Source organism: Salvelinus fontinalis, chromosome 19 (assembly GCF_029448725.1).
Source record: "Salvelinus fontinalis isolate EN_2023a chromosome 19, ASM2944872v1, whole genome shotgun sequence".
Lineage (NCBI taxonomy): Eukaryota > Metazoa > Chordata > Actinopteri > Salmoniformes > Salmonidae > Salvelinus > Salvelinus fontinalis.
Window position 1 is genome coordinate 160,079 of NC_074683.1, and position 15,805 is coordinate 175,883.

At 43.4% G+C, this 15,805-nt stretch overlaps 1 protein-coding gene across 2 annotated transcripts in view; it reads right to left on the reverse strand.

Annotated features, from left to right (window-relative positions):
* slc39a10 (solute carrier family 39 member 10) overlaps positions 1-15,805 on the reverse strand; it is a 58,317-nt gene that overhangs the window by 6,029 nt on the left and 36,483 nt on the right. For both annotated transcript variants that reach the window (XM_055870241.1, XM_055870242.1), the window contains 5 exons: positions 12,765-12,940; positions 8,123-8,302; positions 4,795-4,915; positions 4,202-4,513; positions 3,962-4,042 (listed from right to left, as the gene is read on the reverse strand). In XM_055870241.1, coding sequence (XP_055726216.1) covers positions 3,962-4,042; positions 4,202-4,513; positions 4,795-4,915; positions 8,123-8,302; positions 12,765-12,940 — 870 coding nt within the window. The remainder of the gene's footprint in view (positions 1-3,961; positions 4,043-4,201; positions 4,514-4,794; positions 4,916-8,122; positions 8,303-12,764; positions 12,941-15,805) is intronic.

Consider the following 15,805-nt stretch of genomic DNA (forward strand, 5'->3'; position numbering starts at 1 on the left):
GCGTGGCGAGAATCTGTCTCCTCACCACGCGCTCTCACCACTGGTGTCCCCCAGGGCTCTGTTCTAGGCCCTCTCCTATTCTCGCTATACACCAAGTCACTTGGCTCTGTCATAACCTCACATGGTCTCTCCTATCATTGCTATGCAGACGACACACAATTAATCTTCTCCTTTCCCCCTTCTGATGACCAGGTGGCGAATCGCATCTCTGGCAGACATATCAGTGTGGATGACGGATCACCACCTCAAGCTGAACCTCGGCAAGACGGAGCTGCTCTTCCTCCCGGGGAAGGACTGTCCGTTCCATGATCTCGCCATCACGGTTGACAACTCCATTGTGTCCTCCTCCCAGAGCGCTAAGAACCTTGGCGTGATCCTGGACAACACCCTGTCGTTCTCCACCAACATCAAGGCGGTGGCCCGTTCCTGTAGGTTCATGCTCTACAACATCCGCAGAGTACGACCCTGCCTCACACAGGAAGCGGCGCAGGTCCTAATCCAGGCACTTGTCATCTCCCGTCTGGATTACTGCAACTCGCTGTTGGCTGGGCTCCCTGCCTGTGCCATTAAACCCCTACAACTCATCCAGAACGCCGCAGCCCGTCTGGTGTTCAACCTTCCCAAGTTCTCTCACGTCACCCCGCTCCTCCGCTCTCTCCACTGGCTTCCAGTTGAAGCTCGCATCCGCTACAAGACCATGGTGCTTGCCTACGGAGCTGTGAGGGGAACGGCACCTCAGTACCTTCAGGCTCTGATCAGGCCCTACACCCAAACAAGGGCACTGCGTTCATCCACCTCTGGCCTGCTCGCCTCCCTACCACTGAGGAAGTACAGTTCCCGCTCAGCCCAGTCAAAACTGTTCGCTGCTCTGGCACCCCAATGGTGGAACAAACTCCCTCACGACGCCAGGACAGCGGAGTCAATCACCACCTTCCGGAGACACCTGAAACCCCACCTCTTCAAGGAATACCTAGGATAAAGCAATCCTTCTGCCCCCCCCCCCCCCCCCCCCCTTAAAATGATCTAGATGCACTATTGTAAAGTGGCTGTTCCACTGGATGTCATAAGGTGAATGCACCAATTTGTAAGTCGCTCTGGATAAGAGCGTCTGCTAAATGACTTAAATGTAAATGTAAATGCAACTGGATCCTGGACTTCCAGATGGCCACCCCCAGGTGGTAAGGATAGGTAACAATACATCCACTACACGGGGGCCCTCAGTGGTGCGTGCTCAGTCCCCTCTTGTACTCCCTGTTCACTCATGACTGCACGGTCAGGCACGACTCCAACACCATCATTAAGTTTGCCGATGACCCAACAGTGCTAGGCATGATCACCGACAATGATGAGACGGCAAGGTCTCTGACCTCCCTATAGGCTGTGTGGTGCCAGGACAACAACCTCCCTCCACGTGATCAAGACAAGACAAAAGAGATGATTGTGGACTACAGGAAAAGGATGACCGATCATGCACCCATTCTCATCAACAGCGCTGTAGTGGAGCAGGTTTAGAGCTTCAAGTTCTTTGGTGTCCATATCAACAAACTATCATGGTCCAAAACACACTAAGACAGTTGTGAAGAGAGCACGACAAAGCCTATTCCCCCTCAGGAGACTGAAAAGATTTGCATGGGTCTGAAGATCCTCAAAAAGGTTCCACAGCTGCACCATTGAGAACATCCGGACTGGTTGCACTACAGATGGTAGTGCGCACGGCACAGTACGTCACTGGGGCCAAGCGTCCTGCCATCTAGGACCGCTACATAAGGCGGTGTCAGAGGATGGCCCTAAAAATGGTCAAAGACTCCAGCCACCCTAGTCATAGACTCTTCTCTCTGCTACCGCACGGCAAGCGGTTCTGGAGTGCCAAGTCCAGGTCCAAGAGGCATCTTAACAGCGTCTACCCCCAAGCCACAAGACTCCTGAACAGCTAATCAAAGGGCAACTCAGACCGCTCTTTTATGCTGCTGCTACTCTGTTTATTATCTATGCATAGTCACTTTAATAACTCTACCTACATGTACATATTACCTCAATTACTTCGACTAACGGGTGCCCACACACATTGTCGCTGTACCGGCCCTCTGTATATAGCCTCACTATTGTTATTTTACTGCTGCTGTTCAATTATTTGTGACTTATTTTCTATTTTTTTCTTAACTTCTTAAAGTATTGTTAGTTAAGGGCTTGTAAGTAAGCATTTCACTAAGGTCTACACCGGTTGTATTTTGCGCACGTGACAAATAAAATGTGATTTGATTTGACAGTTGGAAGGATCCGTCGTCACGCACTCAAAGCCGCCCATCTTGACCGTGTTGCTGTGTGCAATTAACACACCCATCACTGCCAATTAACTTCTCAGCGGGGTGTTAAAGAGCCTGGAAGAGGCATTTGTCTTTGGAGCGACGGGAGAGGAAAGGCTCACTTTTCAAATGCGCTGGCGTCATTTATTAGGAGATGACTGGTCCGAGTGTTGATAGCGTGGGGTGGAGTGGGGGGGTGGCAAGCAGATGCTCCCTTAGGGTTGGCCCCTTAGGGCCAGTCAATGAAGAATGGAAAATCATTGAATACAATGCATCTTAGGCCTACTCATGTTATAGTAGAACCTATAAAAATCTGCTGCAATACACCTTAAAAAAGAAGCATACAATGCTAGACTATTTTACCCTTAGATGCCCAGACCAGGGGTCTCTAACCTTTCTAGCACGAGAGCTACTTCTTACACTTTGTTTCCCATAGCTTTCAAATAGGCACATTCTTCTCTCCTACAACTCTAGATGCTTCTTCTCTTAATCGTCAACAGTTATGATACAAGTTTCTACAGTATACTACACAATTCTTGACTTCAACAATTGTTAACCATTGAGTGGAGTTGCATTGCTAACAGAATGGCAACATTATCTATTCATTTATTCTATTCACCTTAAACACATTGTGGTTCATCAAGTAATATTTGAAAGAGTCAGCCAACCGAAACAGCAAGACACTATTAGTTAACAGCAATATGAGGGGGAGCATGTAGACAAATGAATAGTGTTTATTTCTGCTCTAGTCTGGTCTATTCATCACTCAGACTAGAGACGCACACTCAGACGTCATGTCTACGGCAGCAGGCATCATTAGTGTGCAGAGACACTGTCGATCAGCCTATTCCCTCTGCTTGCTACTAACACACAAATAAACAAAAAAAAGCCCTGCTGCATGGGCACAGCACAAGCCATGGCACAGAGGCCAAAGTACCTTTAGAGGTTGAATCAATGTTTTATTGTCAGTGGGGGTTCCTCATCCATCACACCTTTGAGCCACAACGAATCTTGATGACTAGTGGAGTTGAATCTGTCAGTCATCTCTACCTCAATAAATAGCAGAGTTTCTGTGAATGGTGTGGAGTGTCATGAATGTCAATGCCTTGAGGCATGTGTGTGGCTGCAATTCAATCAATTGCATAAAAAGTTCAATCACAAGGTCTACACTGTAACAGAGGTGTTAACTGTGTAAAAATATATAGTCTTTCTGTTTCATATGCTCCTGCCTTGATTGAACGTGTAATGAGTAATTGCTGCTGGTCTTGTCATGAAGGGCTCCCTTGCAAAGAGACCTTGGTATCAATGGGACTTACTGCTTAAAAAAAAGCTTAAATAAAATATGTTTTAAAAAATAGGCTTATTTGATGTGTCAATTAGTCTTATTTAATGGGCCAATTAGGTTCAATAAAACATTAAATTAATATAAATAGATTTCCTTTATTTAGGCTACAATTGACTGGATCAGGGCTAGTGTCTGTTTAACAGATAGTAGGCACTGTGCAGTCTCTCCATTGCCCAACACATTGTCCTTGGGGATGGGAAAATTATCCAAGCTTTTGAGTCAATTGTGAAATGAGTATTGGCAAAATAATGGATTTTGTTTGTGACAAGTGATGGCTCTGAAGCCCTTCTCGGACCGGGAATGGTGTACTTACCCAGTTCGTGAGGCAATTCATGGCAGAACACGGCAACAGATGTACTGATGCCACCGGTAATATTTGCACTGAAGGCAGCACCTGTCAAAGAAACAACATTCAACAGCAAGAACATTGACACAGACTTAATTATGTTACAGAACAGTATAATACAGTCTAATCTTTATTAATTCAACCTTTACCTAGCCAGAGAGTAAAATATTTTGTTGTCAATTACTTAAGTGGTGGCTTACTGCTCACCTATGGCCAGGCCGTCGCTGAAGTTGTGCATGCCATCACCCATGATGACCATCCAGGCGATGCTGGCGATGCCCGCGTCTTTCATCTCCTGGTCCGAGTGGCAATTCCCGCCGTGTGAGTGCCCATGCCCACCGCCGTGAGAATGCCCGCCGTGGTTGTGCCCGTGTTTCTTGGGCCGACGGCCGTTCTCCTTGGTAAGTGAGTCTGCAGGGGCCAGTGGCGTCTTGTTGCTGGGCGAGTCAGGTGGCTGCAGCTCTGTAAGCTGGGTGTCATTGTGGCCGTTGTCGCAGGAGATGGTCGTGCTGTCCAGACCTTGAGGGGGGAAAAGGAGTAGAAAGCTGTTACTAAATGCCAAGTTCAGGATATACTGTATATGGCATGTCCTACAAAACACAAGCAAAGCTGGCAATACAGCAATGCATATAAAAAAAACACACACCCCCCTTGTACTTTTGTCATGCATAGTATTATCATCCTCCTACACACAAAATTCCAAGCTACACACGTCTCACACAAATCTTCCATTTTAAGTGTGGTAACAATCCTACTCTTTTGTTAGTTAGAGTTCACTTTAGGACAGGACACCCTCTCACCCTCTGTGAGAGGCTTGAGGTGAAGCCACTCCGCGTCCGAGCGTCGATTCAGCTTGTGATCTGACAGCTTCCTGCCAATCTTGGCCTCCTCGCCCCTCTTCTTCCTGCGACAGAAGGTGCCCTGAAGGAAGAAAGAATAGACCCATTAATAGAAAGACAGACTTGTTTGCTAGCTCAAGTATAGCAATTCACCCACACTTAAGTGATAATTCCTGAGAAACTGGGTTACAAAACATACTAAAATAATTGCCATATTTTCATTAAAAACGTAATTTTTCATGAATTTATTCATACTATTTCATCCTTCCACACGATATAGTCCCGACACAAATCTAGGGTTGCTACCCAAGCCAGCTGGTTGTTCGTTCTATCGGTTGCCAGAGACGTGACCCAGTCATTCAGTTTTTTTGTTCTGCAGTCAGTGGTAACTTGTGGAATAGACAGCCTGGAATGCGGTTTTAACCAATCAGCGTCCAGGATTAGACCCACCAGAATAGAGAGTGGGAGGCCCTGGTGCACAACTGAGCAAGAGGACAAGTACATTAGTGTCTAGCTTGAGAAACAGACGCCTCACAAGTCCTCAACTGGCAGCTTCATTAAATAGTACCGGCAAAACACCAGTCTCAATGTCAACAGTGAAGAGGCGACTCAAGGATTTTCTCGCGAAAGAACGGTGTCCATCCCTCCAATGAAGTTTCAGACACTTCTATGCCAAGGCGCATTGAAGCTGTTCTGGTCAGGGTTTTGTGATGGCCACTCCAATACCTTGACTTTGCTGTCCTTAGGCCATTTTGCCACAACTTTAGAAGTATGCTTGGGGTCATTGTCCATTTGGAAGAAGCATTTGCGACCAAGATTTAACTTCCCAACTGTTGTCTTGAGATGTTGCTTCAATATATCCAAATAATGTTCCTGCCTCATGATGCAATCTATTTTGTGAATTGCACCAGTCCCTCCTACAGCAAAGCACCCCCACAACATGATGCTGCGAATCCCGTGCTTCACGGTTGGGATGGTGTTCTTTGGCTTGCAAGCCCCCCCCCCCCCCATCTTCCTCCAAACATAATGGTCATTATGGCCAAACAGTTCTATTTTTGTTTCATCAGAGGACATTTCTCAAAAAAGTACGATCTTTGTCACCATATGTAGTTGCAAACCAGTCTGTTTTTTTTTTTAATGGAGATTTTGGAGCAGTGGCTTCTTCCTTGCTGAGCGGCCTTTCAGGTTATGTCGATATAGGACTCATTTTACTGTGGATATAGATACTTTTGTACCGGTTTCCTCTAGCATCTTCACGAGGTCATTTGCTGTTGTTCTGGGAATGATTTGCACTTTTCGCACCAAAGTACGTTCATCTCTAGGAGACAGAACGCGTCTCCTTCCTAAGCGGTATGATGGCTGCGTGGTCCCATGGTGTTTATACTTGCGTACTATTGCTTGTACAGATGAACGTGGTACCTTCAGGCATTTGGAAATTGCTCCCAAGGATGAACCAGACATGGAGGTCTACAATTTGTTTTCCTGAGGTCATGGCTTATTTCTTTTGATTTTCCCATGACATCAAGCACAGAGGCACTGAGTTTGAAGGTAGGCCTTGAAATACATCCACAGGTATACCTCCAATTGACTCAAATTATGTCAATTAGTCTATCAGAACCTTCTAAAGCCATGACATCATTTTCTGGAATTTTCCACGCTGTTTAAAAGGCACAGTCAACTTAGTGTATGTAAAGTTCTGACCCACTGGAATTGTGATACAGTGAATTATAATTTAAATAATCTGTCTAAACAATTGTTGGAAAAATGACTTGTCATGCACAAAGTAGATGTCTTAACCGACTTGCCAAAACTATAGTTTGTTAACAAGAAAGCTGTGGAGTGGTTGAAAAACAAGTTAATGACTCCAACCTAAGTGCATGTAAACTTCCAACGTCAACTGTATAAGGTACATAGACAGGGTAGTCATTGAAAAATTATGTTAAACAGTGAATCCATGCAACTTGTGCACATTTCAGCGTTTCTATTTTATTAATTTGTAAACATTTCCAAAAACATAATTCCACTTTGACATTATGGGTTATTATGTGTCGATCAGTGATACAAAATCTAATTCATTTTAAATTCAGACTAACAACAAAATGTCAAGGGGGGGGGTGTGAATACTTTAAGGCACTGTATTTCCTACAATCTACTCTTTCACGTCACACTAATATTCATAAGGTAGGTCTTACTTCCCAGGTATTCTGAATACCAGTTAACAATAGTAAACACCAGAGGTGTGCACTCGAGTCACAAATATGGTGACTTGCAACTCGACTTTGACACCAATGACATGAGCCTTTTGACTTGAACTGACTTGATACCCTCCCCAAGCCCAAATAATAAAAATGACGCTTAAAAAAAAAAAAAAAGTGTGGAGCGCATAAACTCTTCATTTAACGGATTACAGTTTGAATCGGACAGCAGCCAATGAAATTGTGCCAGCTGAGAAAAAGTTGCGCGTGGCAGTGCAGAGGAACTTCAGTGGGTGAATTCAGATGGAACCCTTGGAAAGATGATACCCAAAATTATTATTTTCGGATATAAAGACTACACTGTAGTCATCAAAAAAAGGATTGCAACTTGCAAAACATGCGGTAAGAAAATTACAGACGGAGGCGCAACAACTTCCAACTTTGTTCGACATTTGAAGCTGCACAAAGAACGGAAGTCATGGCTAATATAGCCGACAGCTATATATAAAACTTTGCTAGTGTAGCATGTAGGCTAACGTAACGTTAAAATAATGAGCCTCCACACTGTCAGTCAGTGAGGGAATGTGATCATTGCACCCAAGACTGTGCTACAACTGGCCAGGCAGTTGGAAGCCTAAATCCTGCCTGATGTTACTGCTGTTCCTGAAACCATTGACATACGTTAGCCTACTGTAACCACACACAGAGAGGGTGTGTGTGTGTGTGTTAAGGTTGGGTGATTGTGCACAAGCCTACATCGCCCGATTGGGGGGGGGCGGGGGGGGGGTTCTCATGGCTACCCATGTACTTCCATGGAAATAAAGTTTCTTTGGAAAGTAATAAATATATATTTTAAAAAGCATTCATGATGTGTAATTGTAATATACTAACTATTACTCTTGTTAAAAATATTACATTTGGTGAAGAGCACATGATGACTTGTTTAGGACTGGAAACTTGACTGCCTTGACTTGGGACTTGAGTGCTAAGACTTACTTGTAAAACAATGACTTGGTCCCACCTCTGGTAAACACCTAGTTATGAAATTATTTCCATAGCGTTCAATCAGGTATGGGTGCATGACTCCTCCTTACCCCTGCGTCTTTGTAGTGTTTGAACATGCTGAGGCAGTGCTCAATGATGAAGAGGAAGTAGATTCCAGCCAGCGCTGTCAGGCCCTTCCAGACCCCGTCAAAGGCAGTGAGCATGTCCACCTCTTTAGTGTCGCTCTCGTTGCCCGACTCACCGTGGCTGTGGTCGTGCTCCCCTTGAGCCTGTGAGATGGGGGAAAACGAAATATTGGTTGCACTATTTTACAGTCTTGTTTCCACTGGTAATAGGAAATTGCGGTATAGTGTAGCCAGAGTACAAATCTTTTTAGCCAACATTCCACTCCTTGCCTCTCCTGTCATTTGTCAAAGAGACTGGCCTTTCTTCAATCTTCAAATATGAACATTCTATCATTAATGACCGAGGAGATCAGAGGATTTGATCCTGATTCGATAACTTTTGTGATTGGAGTACAGCTATGAGGGTTATGTTGGAACTAAATAAACATTTATTTTCTCCACAGATCACGTAAGCAAAGACTTTTATAACTAACCCAAGAGACCCCATCCTGTCGTTTCCAATGGAAAAAAAATGAATCAGTGGGCAGAACAATCGAGGTGGGCAGAGCCAAGCACAAGCTAGCACAATCCTATTGGCACATGTCTACGCCGTGAAGTACACATGTGCAATAACCAGGGGTTAAAATAAGGCAGTCCGCTACGGTGTCACGGCAAAAGAAAGTGGGGTACGGCGTAGCGGTAAAAACATGAGCCTATCACAATAATTAAAACAACATTTTTACCATGATGTCCTTCTGGACATACTGGAGAAGTAAATTGTTTTAGGACCTATTGAACCAGCATAGAGTTTGTCACCCTTGGTGAACATACCGCAACTGAAAAAAAAAAAAGGTACTTACTGTATGAGCCAAAGCACACTTTAATTCACAGGAAATAAAGATAACACCAGGTTTAAAAACCTACGTGTTATTTTAGTTTCGGACCTACATTTCGAATCACACATTAGGAATGTAACTAAAACAGCTTTTTTACCTCATGAGGAACATTGGCACGGTGTGGCCGTTTCTCTCTCAGACTGACAGAGAATCATCCATGCATTTAGTACAAACAGGCTTGAGTACTGTAATGCTCTCCTGTCTTGTCTACCCCAAAAAAGACATTAGTCAACTGCAAAACATAGAATAATGTAGCACGGGTAATGACCAAGGCCAGACGGACGAGTACTGTAATGCTCTCCTGTCTTGTCTACCCCAAAAAAGACATTAGTCAACTGCAAAACATAGAATAATGTAGCACGGGTAATGACCAAGGCCAGACGGACGACACGTTACACTAGTTAAGGCCTCTGCTGAATTTTTCTAATAAATTATAATACATTAAGATTCTTCTATTGTTTTTAAATCAATCCATGATTGTACTTGATTGTCCACCCATTTAATTGATGTACCCAGTAGGTCCTTCATGTCCTCTGGCTGTCTGTTAACTGTCCCAAATCCTAGGAACAAGAGGCATGGAGAAGCAGCCTTTAGTTATTATGCCCCTAATCTCTGGAATATTCTGCCAGAGAACCAGATAGGTGCCGAAACTGGACATATTTAAAAGAGACTTTAAAACGCATCTTTTTAGCGTTGCTTTAGGGCGCTTTACTCATTGAGTTTTGCTCCTTCTTTAGTGTTTTCTTATCACATGTTTTTGTATAGTAAATATTTAAGCTCTTATTTTTCATTGTTTTTTTAATCATGTGAAGCACATTGTGTTGCATTCCATGTCTGAAATTATTTTTGTATTTTTTATTTCACCTTTATTTAACCAGGTAGGCAAATTGAGAACACGAAATGCGCTGGATGTATAAATAAAGCTTGATTTGATCATTCTCAAACTAAAGATATACCGCAATTCAAACCACAAAACATTGTGGCTTTGATTTTAAAATGCAACAACTTGCCTAGCTAACAGCTAAATTGTTGTTTTTGACTTTGTATAATTCTAATTTCGAAGCAGCACATGTTGTCATGGAAAATATTAATGTAATTTCCAAAAACCAATTAGGAACCCCACCGGACATCTAGCTGCATATTGAACATTGAGATTGCTGAACGTGGAATGTTGGCTAAAAAGGCTGGTACCCAGACTAGATACGGTGTACTTTACAAATTCAATGAATTTAACTATTTTAGCATAAAGTGCTGAAAACTCTTAAAACACAAATTCAGTACATCTTTAGATGTGACAAGGCAATGAGACATTAACAGACATGATTTCTCATACTTTGAGGTTTGAGGGACTTATACAATTGTAACAGTTAAATGGAAAAACTAAATTTACATTTTGAAATGTAATATTTGACCAAGAGAATAATAATGTTAATAAAATAGTTATGATCGGCATTACAAGGATAAGCATAGTGCCATTTAGCAACAAACGTACTGTTAAGTACCAGTGTTCTTGAAAATAACAGATAGAAACTTTAGCAAATGCTTAGCTAGTAACTTTTGCCAACATTCTTTAATTTCATGGCCAGGATTCCTGAACTTGTTAACAGTATGAAATGTCAAGACAATTATTTAATCGCTACTAGGGGTGATGGATGATGAATTGATGACTGGCATGAAACTCAGAGGGGAGGAAGTCTGGATGGAATAGTTTGCAGGGAGATCTGAATGCAGGTTTTGTGGAGAACGATTGTCTGGGATAATGCAAAAGGCTAATTCAACTAGAGCAGTCTGATATTACGCAGATAAATAAATAAAACATCTGAATAAGTCATGTGTGTGATACTTCACAAGGAGCTGTCAGGCTGAGGGCTGTGAGGGGAGTTGGCACTGTGTGTATGGCACTATATTGGCACTCCACTGAGGGCACCAGTGGTAAGGGAACAGGATCTTATAGCGAATGAGCTGCTCTGGCGATGGCAGGGGTTTACAATGTTTAGAACTTTGCAGCTGAAAACGTCATGAAGTCAACCTTATTTCTTATTCTGCAAGAAAACAAAATCATGTCTGCTCTACGCAATCGACTTTTATCTGAATGCTCTAACGTTGGGCCAGAATGTGGTTAGTGAGTGTGGATTGGGTGCCATGGCTACACGGGAACAGATGGCATGCGAGGTGGATGTGTGGGTGGTACAGGACAGAGAAGTTGGCCTACTCTGTGTTCGAATTGCATATGGATCAAGGCCTAAAATTAAACACCCGCCACACACCAGATGCAGGTAGGTTTTGGCAGGTAGTTACTCAGGGCTCTACTGTGCGGGCATTTTATAAAAACAGTCACAAGTCAAGTATGGGCACATGCGAGTTGTGATTAATAGAAAACTGATACTGCAGCATTTATTTTAAGTATTTCTGCCATTCTGTTTCATACATGTTAATGCACAATCTAATACGAACGTTGTACCCCACATCGCGCAGCAACACTGCCTGTCTGGGGGGGGGCTGTATGCACTGAAATATTTGCTTTTAGAAGCAATGCACACAGGCAGGAGTTGGTCTAACTAGTAAAGTGAGACTTGTGTTTCTTGGAAATTTACATTGTTTTGTCCACAAGTTTTGTTTTTAAATATTTGAGTTTGCTTCCACTGCAGGCAAAGAGATGCCGTTGGCCTCTACTAGTCAGATTCTCACAGGCACACTAGTGATGTGCAGTTCGCAAACAACTCATTATGTTTGAACTACTATTTTTACTGACTCAAGAGTCATGATTTGTTTTTCATGAGTGACTTGTTCATTTTAGTCGTTCGTTTGATCTGCTAGTGCCGGCCGTAATGAGTCCTAAAGCAGGATTAATATAAGTTCCTCCGGCTCAGCGACTCCAGAGACGTGCTCCGACCACCAACTGTCTGGCATATGTGTGGAGGAACTGACAATTGATTGCATGGTGCATTAATGAATGCCATTAATTGATTGAATGTTGTGCTGGAAAGCATGAGACAGAGGTAGCAGTCCTGCTGCTGGGTTGTTGCCCTCCTACGGCCTCCTCCACGTCTCCTGATGTACTGGCCTGTCTCCTGGTAGCACCTCCATGCTCTGGACACTACGCTGACAGACACAGCAAACCTTCTTGCCACAGCTCGCATTGATGTGCCATCCTGGATGAGCTGCACTACCTGAGCCACTTGTGTGGGTTGTAGACTCCGTCTCATGCTACCATTAGTGAAAGCACCGCCAGCATTCAAAAGTGACCAAAACATCAGCCAGGAAGCATAGGAACTGAGAAGTGGTCTGTGGTCACCACCTGCAGAACCACTCCTTTACTGGGGGTGTCTTGCTAATTGCCTATAATTTCCACCTTTTGTCTATTCCATTTGCACAACAGCATGTGAAATTTATTGTCAATCAGTGTTGCTTCCTAAGTGGACAGTTTGATTTCACAGAAGTGTGATTGACTTGGAGTTATATTGTGTTGTTTAAGTGTTCCCTTTATTTTTTTGAGCAGTGTATTACAGTAAGGTGCTTACAGTGCCTTTTTCCACATTACAGCCTTATGGATAAAACATATTTTTTTCTTCTCATCAATCCATACACAATAGCCCTTAATGACAAAGCAAAAAATGCACCAACCCAAACAAGTCTCTGAACTTGTTGGTGGATGTGTGTAGATTGGATGCCATGGTGGCTATCTGAGAAACTAAGGTGTCACAGGGTCAGTGGAGCCGGAAAGTACTCACATGTGGCAGCAGGTGGAGCAGGGCGTCTCCGCTGAGCGTACCCACAGCCAGGGCAACCAGGAAGGTGAGCAGGAACTTGAAGCAGCCCTGGTTGAGGATGGGCACCAGTATTACACCCAGTAGGGACAGCAGGCTGATAATGGTGATGGAGACAAAGCCCCACATCCAGACCCACACTACACACACAAACAGAGAAAGGGGGTGGGGGTGAGAGAGAAAGATGGCGAGAGTGAAGAAAGAGTCATACCACAATTCGTAAGGGAAGGAGCATTATGCATCGACCGCCAAAAATATTGTGAAGGGGGGGTGACACCATAGTCAGAAACATGTCCCCCTGCAGAGAAAAATGTCTACCGTCCACAAGCTGTTGGCATTCATAGGCTTACTTTCTTGAGTGAGATTTTGTAACAATCACTTCCATCGCTGTTGAAAGCGATAGCTACAGAGAGCTACGTTGGTAGATGTCATTATGAGTTAATTTTGCCCTTGCTCCTTGAACATTTATTCAAAACACAGGCCCAGAATTAAAACAGAAACATAATGTATCAAAAGGTCATAAAAGTATATGGTCATGACAGGATCAGTTTGACAGTCATAGTTGGGGCCAGGGCTCTAGAAAACTGAGAAACTAAAGAACAATTTAGATGTTTAATGTAGTGTGAAATTCAATGTCACAAACGTGTGCCGCAGTCGCTAGACTGATACTAGCTTCTGCCGCCAGCATTCAGATCTGGCAGGTGTCGAAGACTGAAAATGCAGGCTCATCATCCAGACAATTGATGTCAAGGGTGGACTTCGACAGTCCTTTCTTGCCAAGTCAAAAGTAATTGGTGTTTGATGAATATGTTGTTAAGATTGCGTAGCCTGTTTGAGGTGGCCTGACAAATAATGGTTGGTTTGTTCAGGTTATTACACATGTAACCCTAAATAACCACAAAATTCTGTTGACAATAACTACACTCCAACTGCAAGTTAAGGAGTGGGAGAAACACCTTGAAGCCCCAAAAGAAAAATGTATACCGTTGTTTTCATAGGGCAGGGTAATCATGTTACTTTTAGTGGGCCTGCATGCGACATGTGACTCCTTACGCTTCACAGGGATCAAACGCTCTCACGGGATCAAATAAGTACAGCCTTTGGAAAGGTTTGAATACTGAATACTTTTTTCCTTCTCTCGGGGTGGTCACTGGTCTCGACTGGATAGGTTAAACCAAGTGTTCATGGACCTGTTCACCCCTAGTCGTTTCAGAGGTGTATTCCAAAGTAGCGTGAGCAAATATTATACATTAACAAAAAATAACCTAGGAGGAGTGAGCAGTCTTAACGCTAAAATCAAATCGATCAAACAACGATAGTCCAAATTTATACAAATAACGAATGAATAGTCAAGCATCTTTTCATCTGCCTAGACTCAGGCGGTTAATGAAAAAAGTGATCCCTGATCATTCTGTAGTTGTCTGAATAGTAAATCAAGCGGTTGCTGTCGCTTTGCCCAAATGGAGGATTAAAGATCATTACAAATCTCCAAATGCTGCAAGTCCTTTTGGAAACAGGAGGCAGGCGTTCCTCACAGGAGGGGGGGGGGGTGCTAATGACAGAGACAGGGCACGACAAAGTTCTAATTACACAGCTATTAGATGTTAGTTTTGGGAGCATGCCTGTTAAGCTCGGCTTTAGGATAACAAAAACAGGGACAGCGTCATAAAATTGTATTAGCTGTCAACTCCTCCTCCAATGAGCTTTGAGAGTGGAATGAGGTATTGAGGAATCAAGGCGATTAGTTTTCAGACAGATATTGTCATGTTCATGATCTCCTAACAGGGAGATGATTTTTGATTGCCCATGAGCCTTCCTATTGGGAAAATTCAACTTAATAAGGCCCAGTGCAGTCATCAGTATTATTTTCTCATAGTTGCTGGTTGAAAATACAATCTACACATGACCTAAATCAGCAGGTTTGCATGGTGAGAATGATGCGGTAAGTTGGTTGATAGACCAATAAGAAAAGAGGGATCCAAACCTCTGCTAATAACACATCAGCGCTCTGGAGCAGTTTTTCAAGGATCTCTGTACTTTGCTCTGTTCATCTTCGGCTCGATCCTGACTAGTCTCCCGGTCACTGCCGCTGAAAAACATCCCCACAGCGTGATGCTGCTACCACCATGCTTCACCATAGGGATGGTGCCAGGTTTCCTCCAGACGTGACGCTTGGCATTCTGGCCAAAGACTTCAATCTTGGTTTCATTAGACCAGAGAATCTTGTTTCTCATGGTCTGATAGTACTTTAGGTGCTTTTTGGCAAACTCCAAGCGGGCTGTCATGTGCCTTTCACTGAAGAGTAGCTTCTGTCTGGCCACTACCATAAAAAAGGCCTGATTGGTGTAGTGCTGCAGAGATGGTTGTCCTTCTGGAAGGTTCTCCAATTTCCACAGATGAACTCTGGAGCTCCGTCAGAGTGACCATCGGGTTCTTGGTCACCTCCATGATCAAGGTCCTTCTACCCCAATTGCTCAGTTTGGCCGGGCGGCCAGCTCTAGGAGGAGTCTTAATTGTTCCAAACTTCACCATTTAAGAATGATGGAGGACACTATTCTTGGGGACCATCAATGCTGAATAGATGTTTTGGTACCCTTCCCCAGATCTGTTTCGACACAAGTCTCGGAGCTCTACGGACAATTCCGTCGACCCCATGGCTTGGTTTTTGCTTTGACATGCACTGTCAACTGTGGGAACTTATATAGGAAAGGTGTGCGCTTTTCAAAATCATGTCCAATCATTGAATTTACCACACGTGGACTCCAATCAAGTTGTAGAAACATCAAGGATGATCACTGGAAACAGGATGCATCTGAGGTCAATTTTGAGTCTCTTGAGTATTCACTTATGTAAATAAAGTATTTATATTTTTCAAATGTGCAAAAACGTATAAAAACCTGTTTTTGCTTCGTCTTTATGGGGTATTGTGTGTAGATTGAGGAACATTAATTAAATGCACTGTAATTGTTGCCAAGAAATTCTTTGATATAGATATAAATAGATAT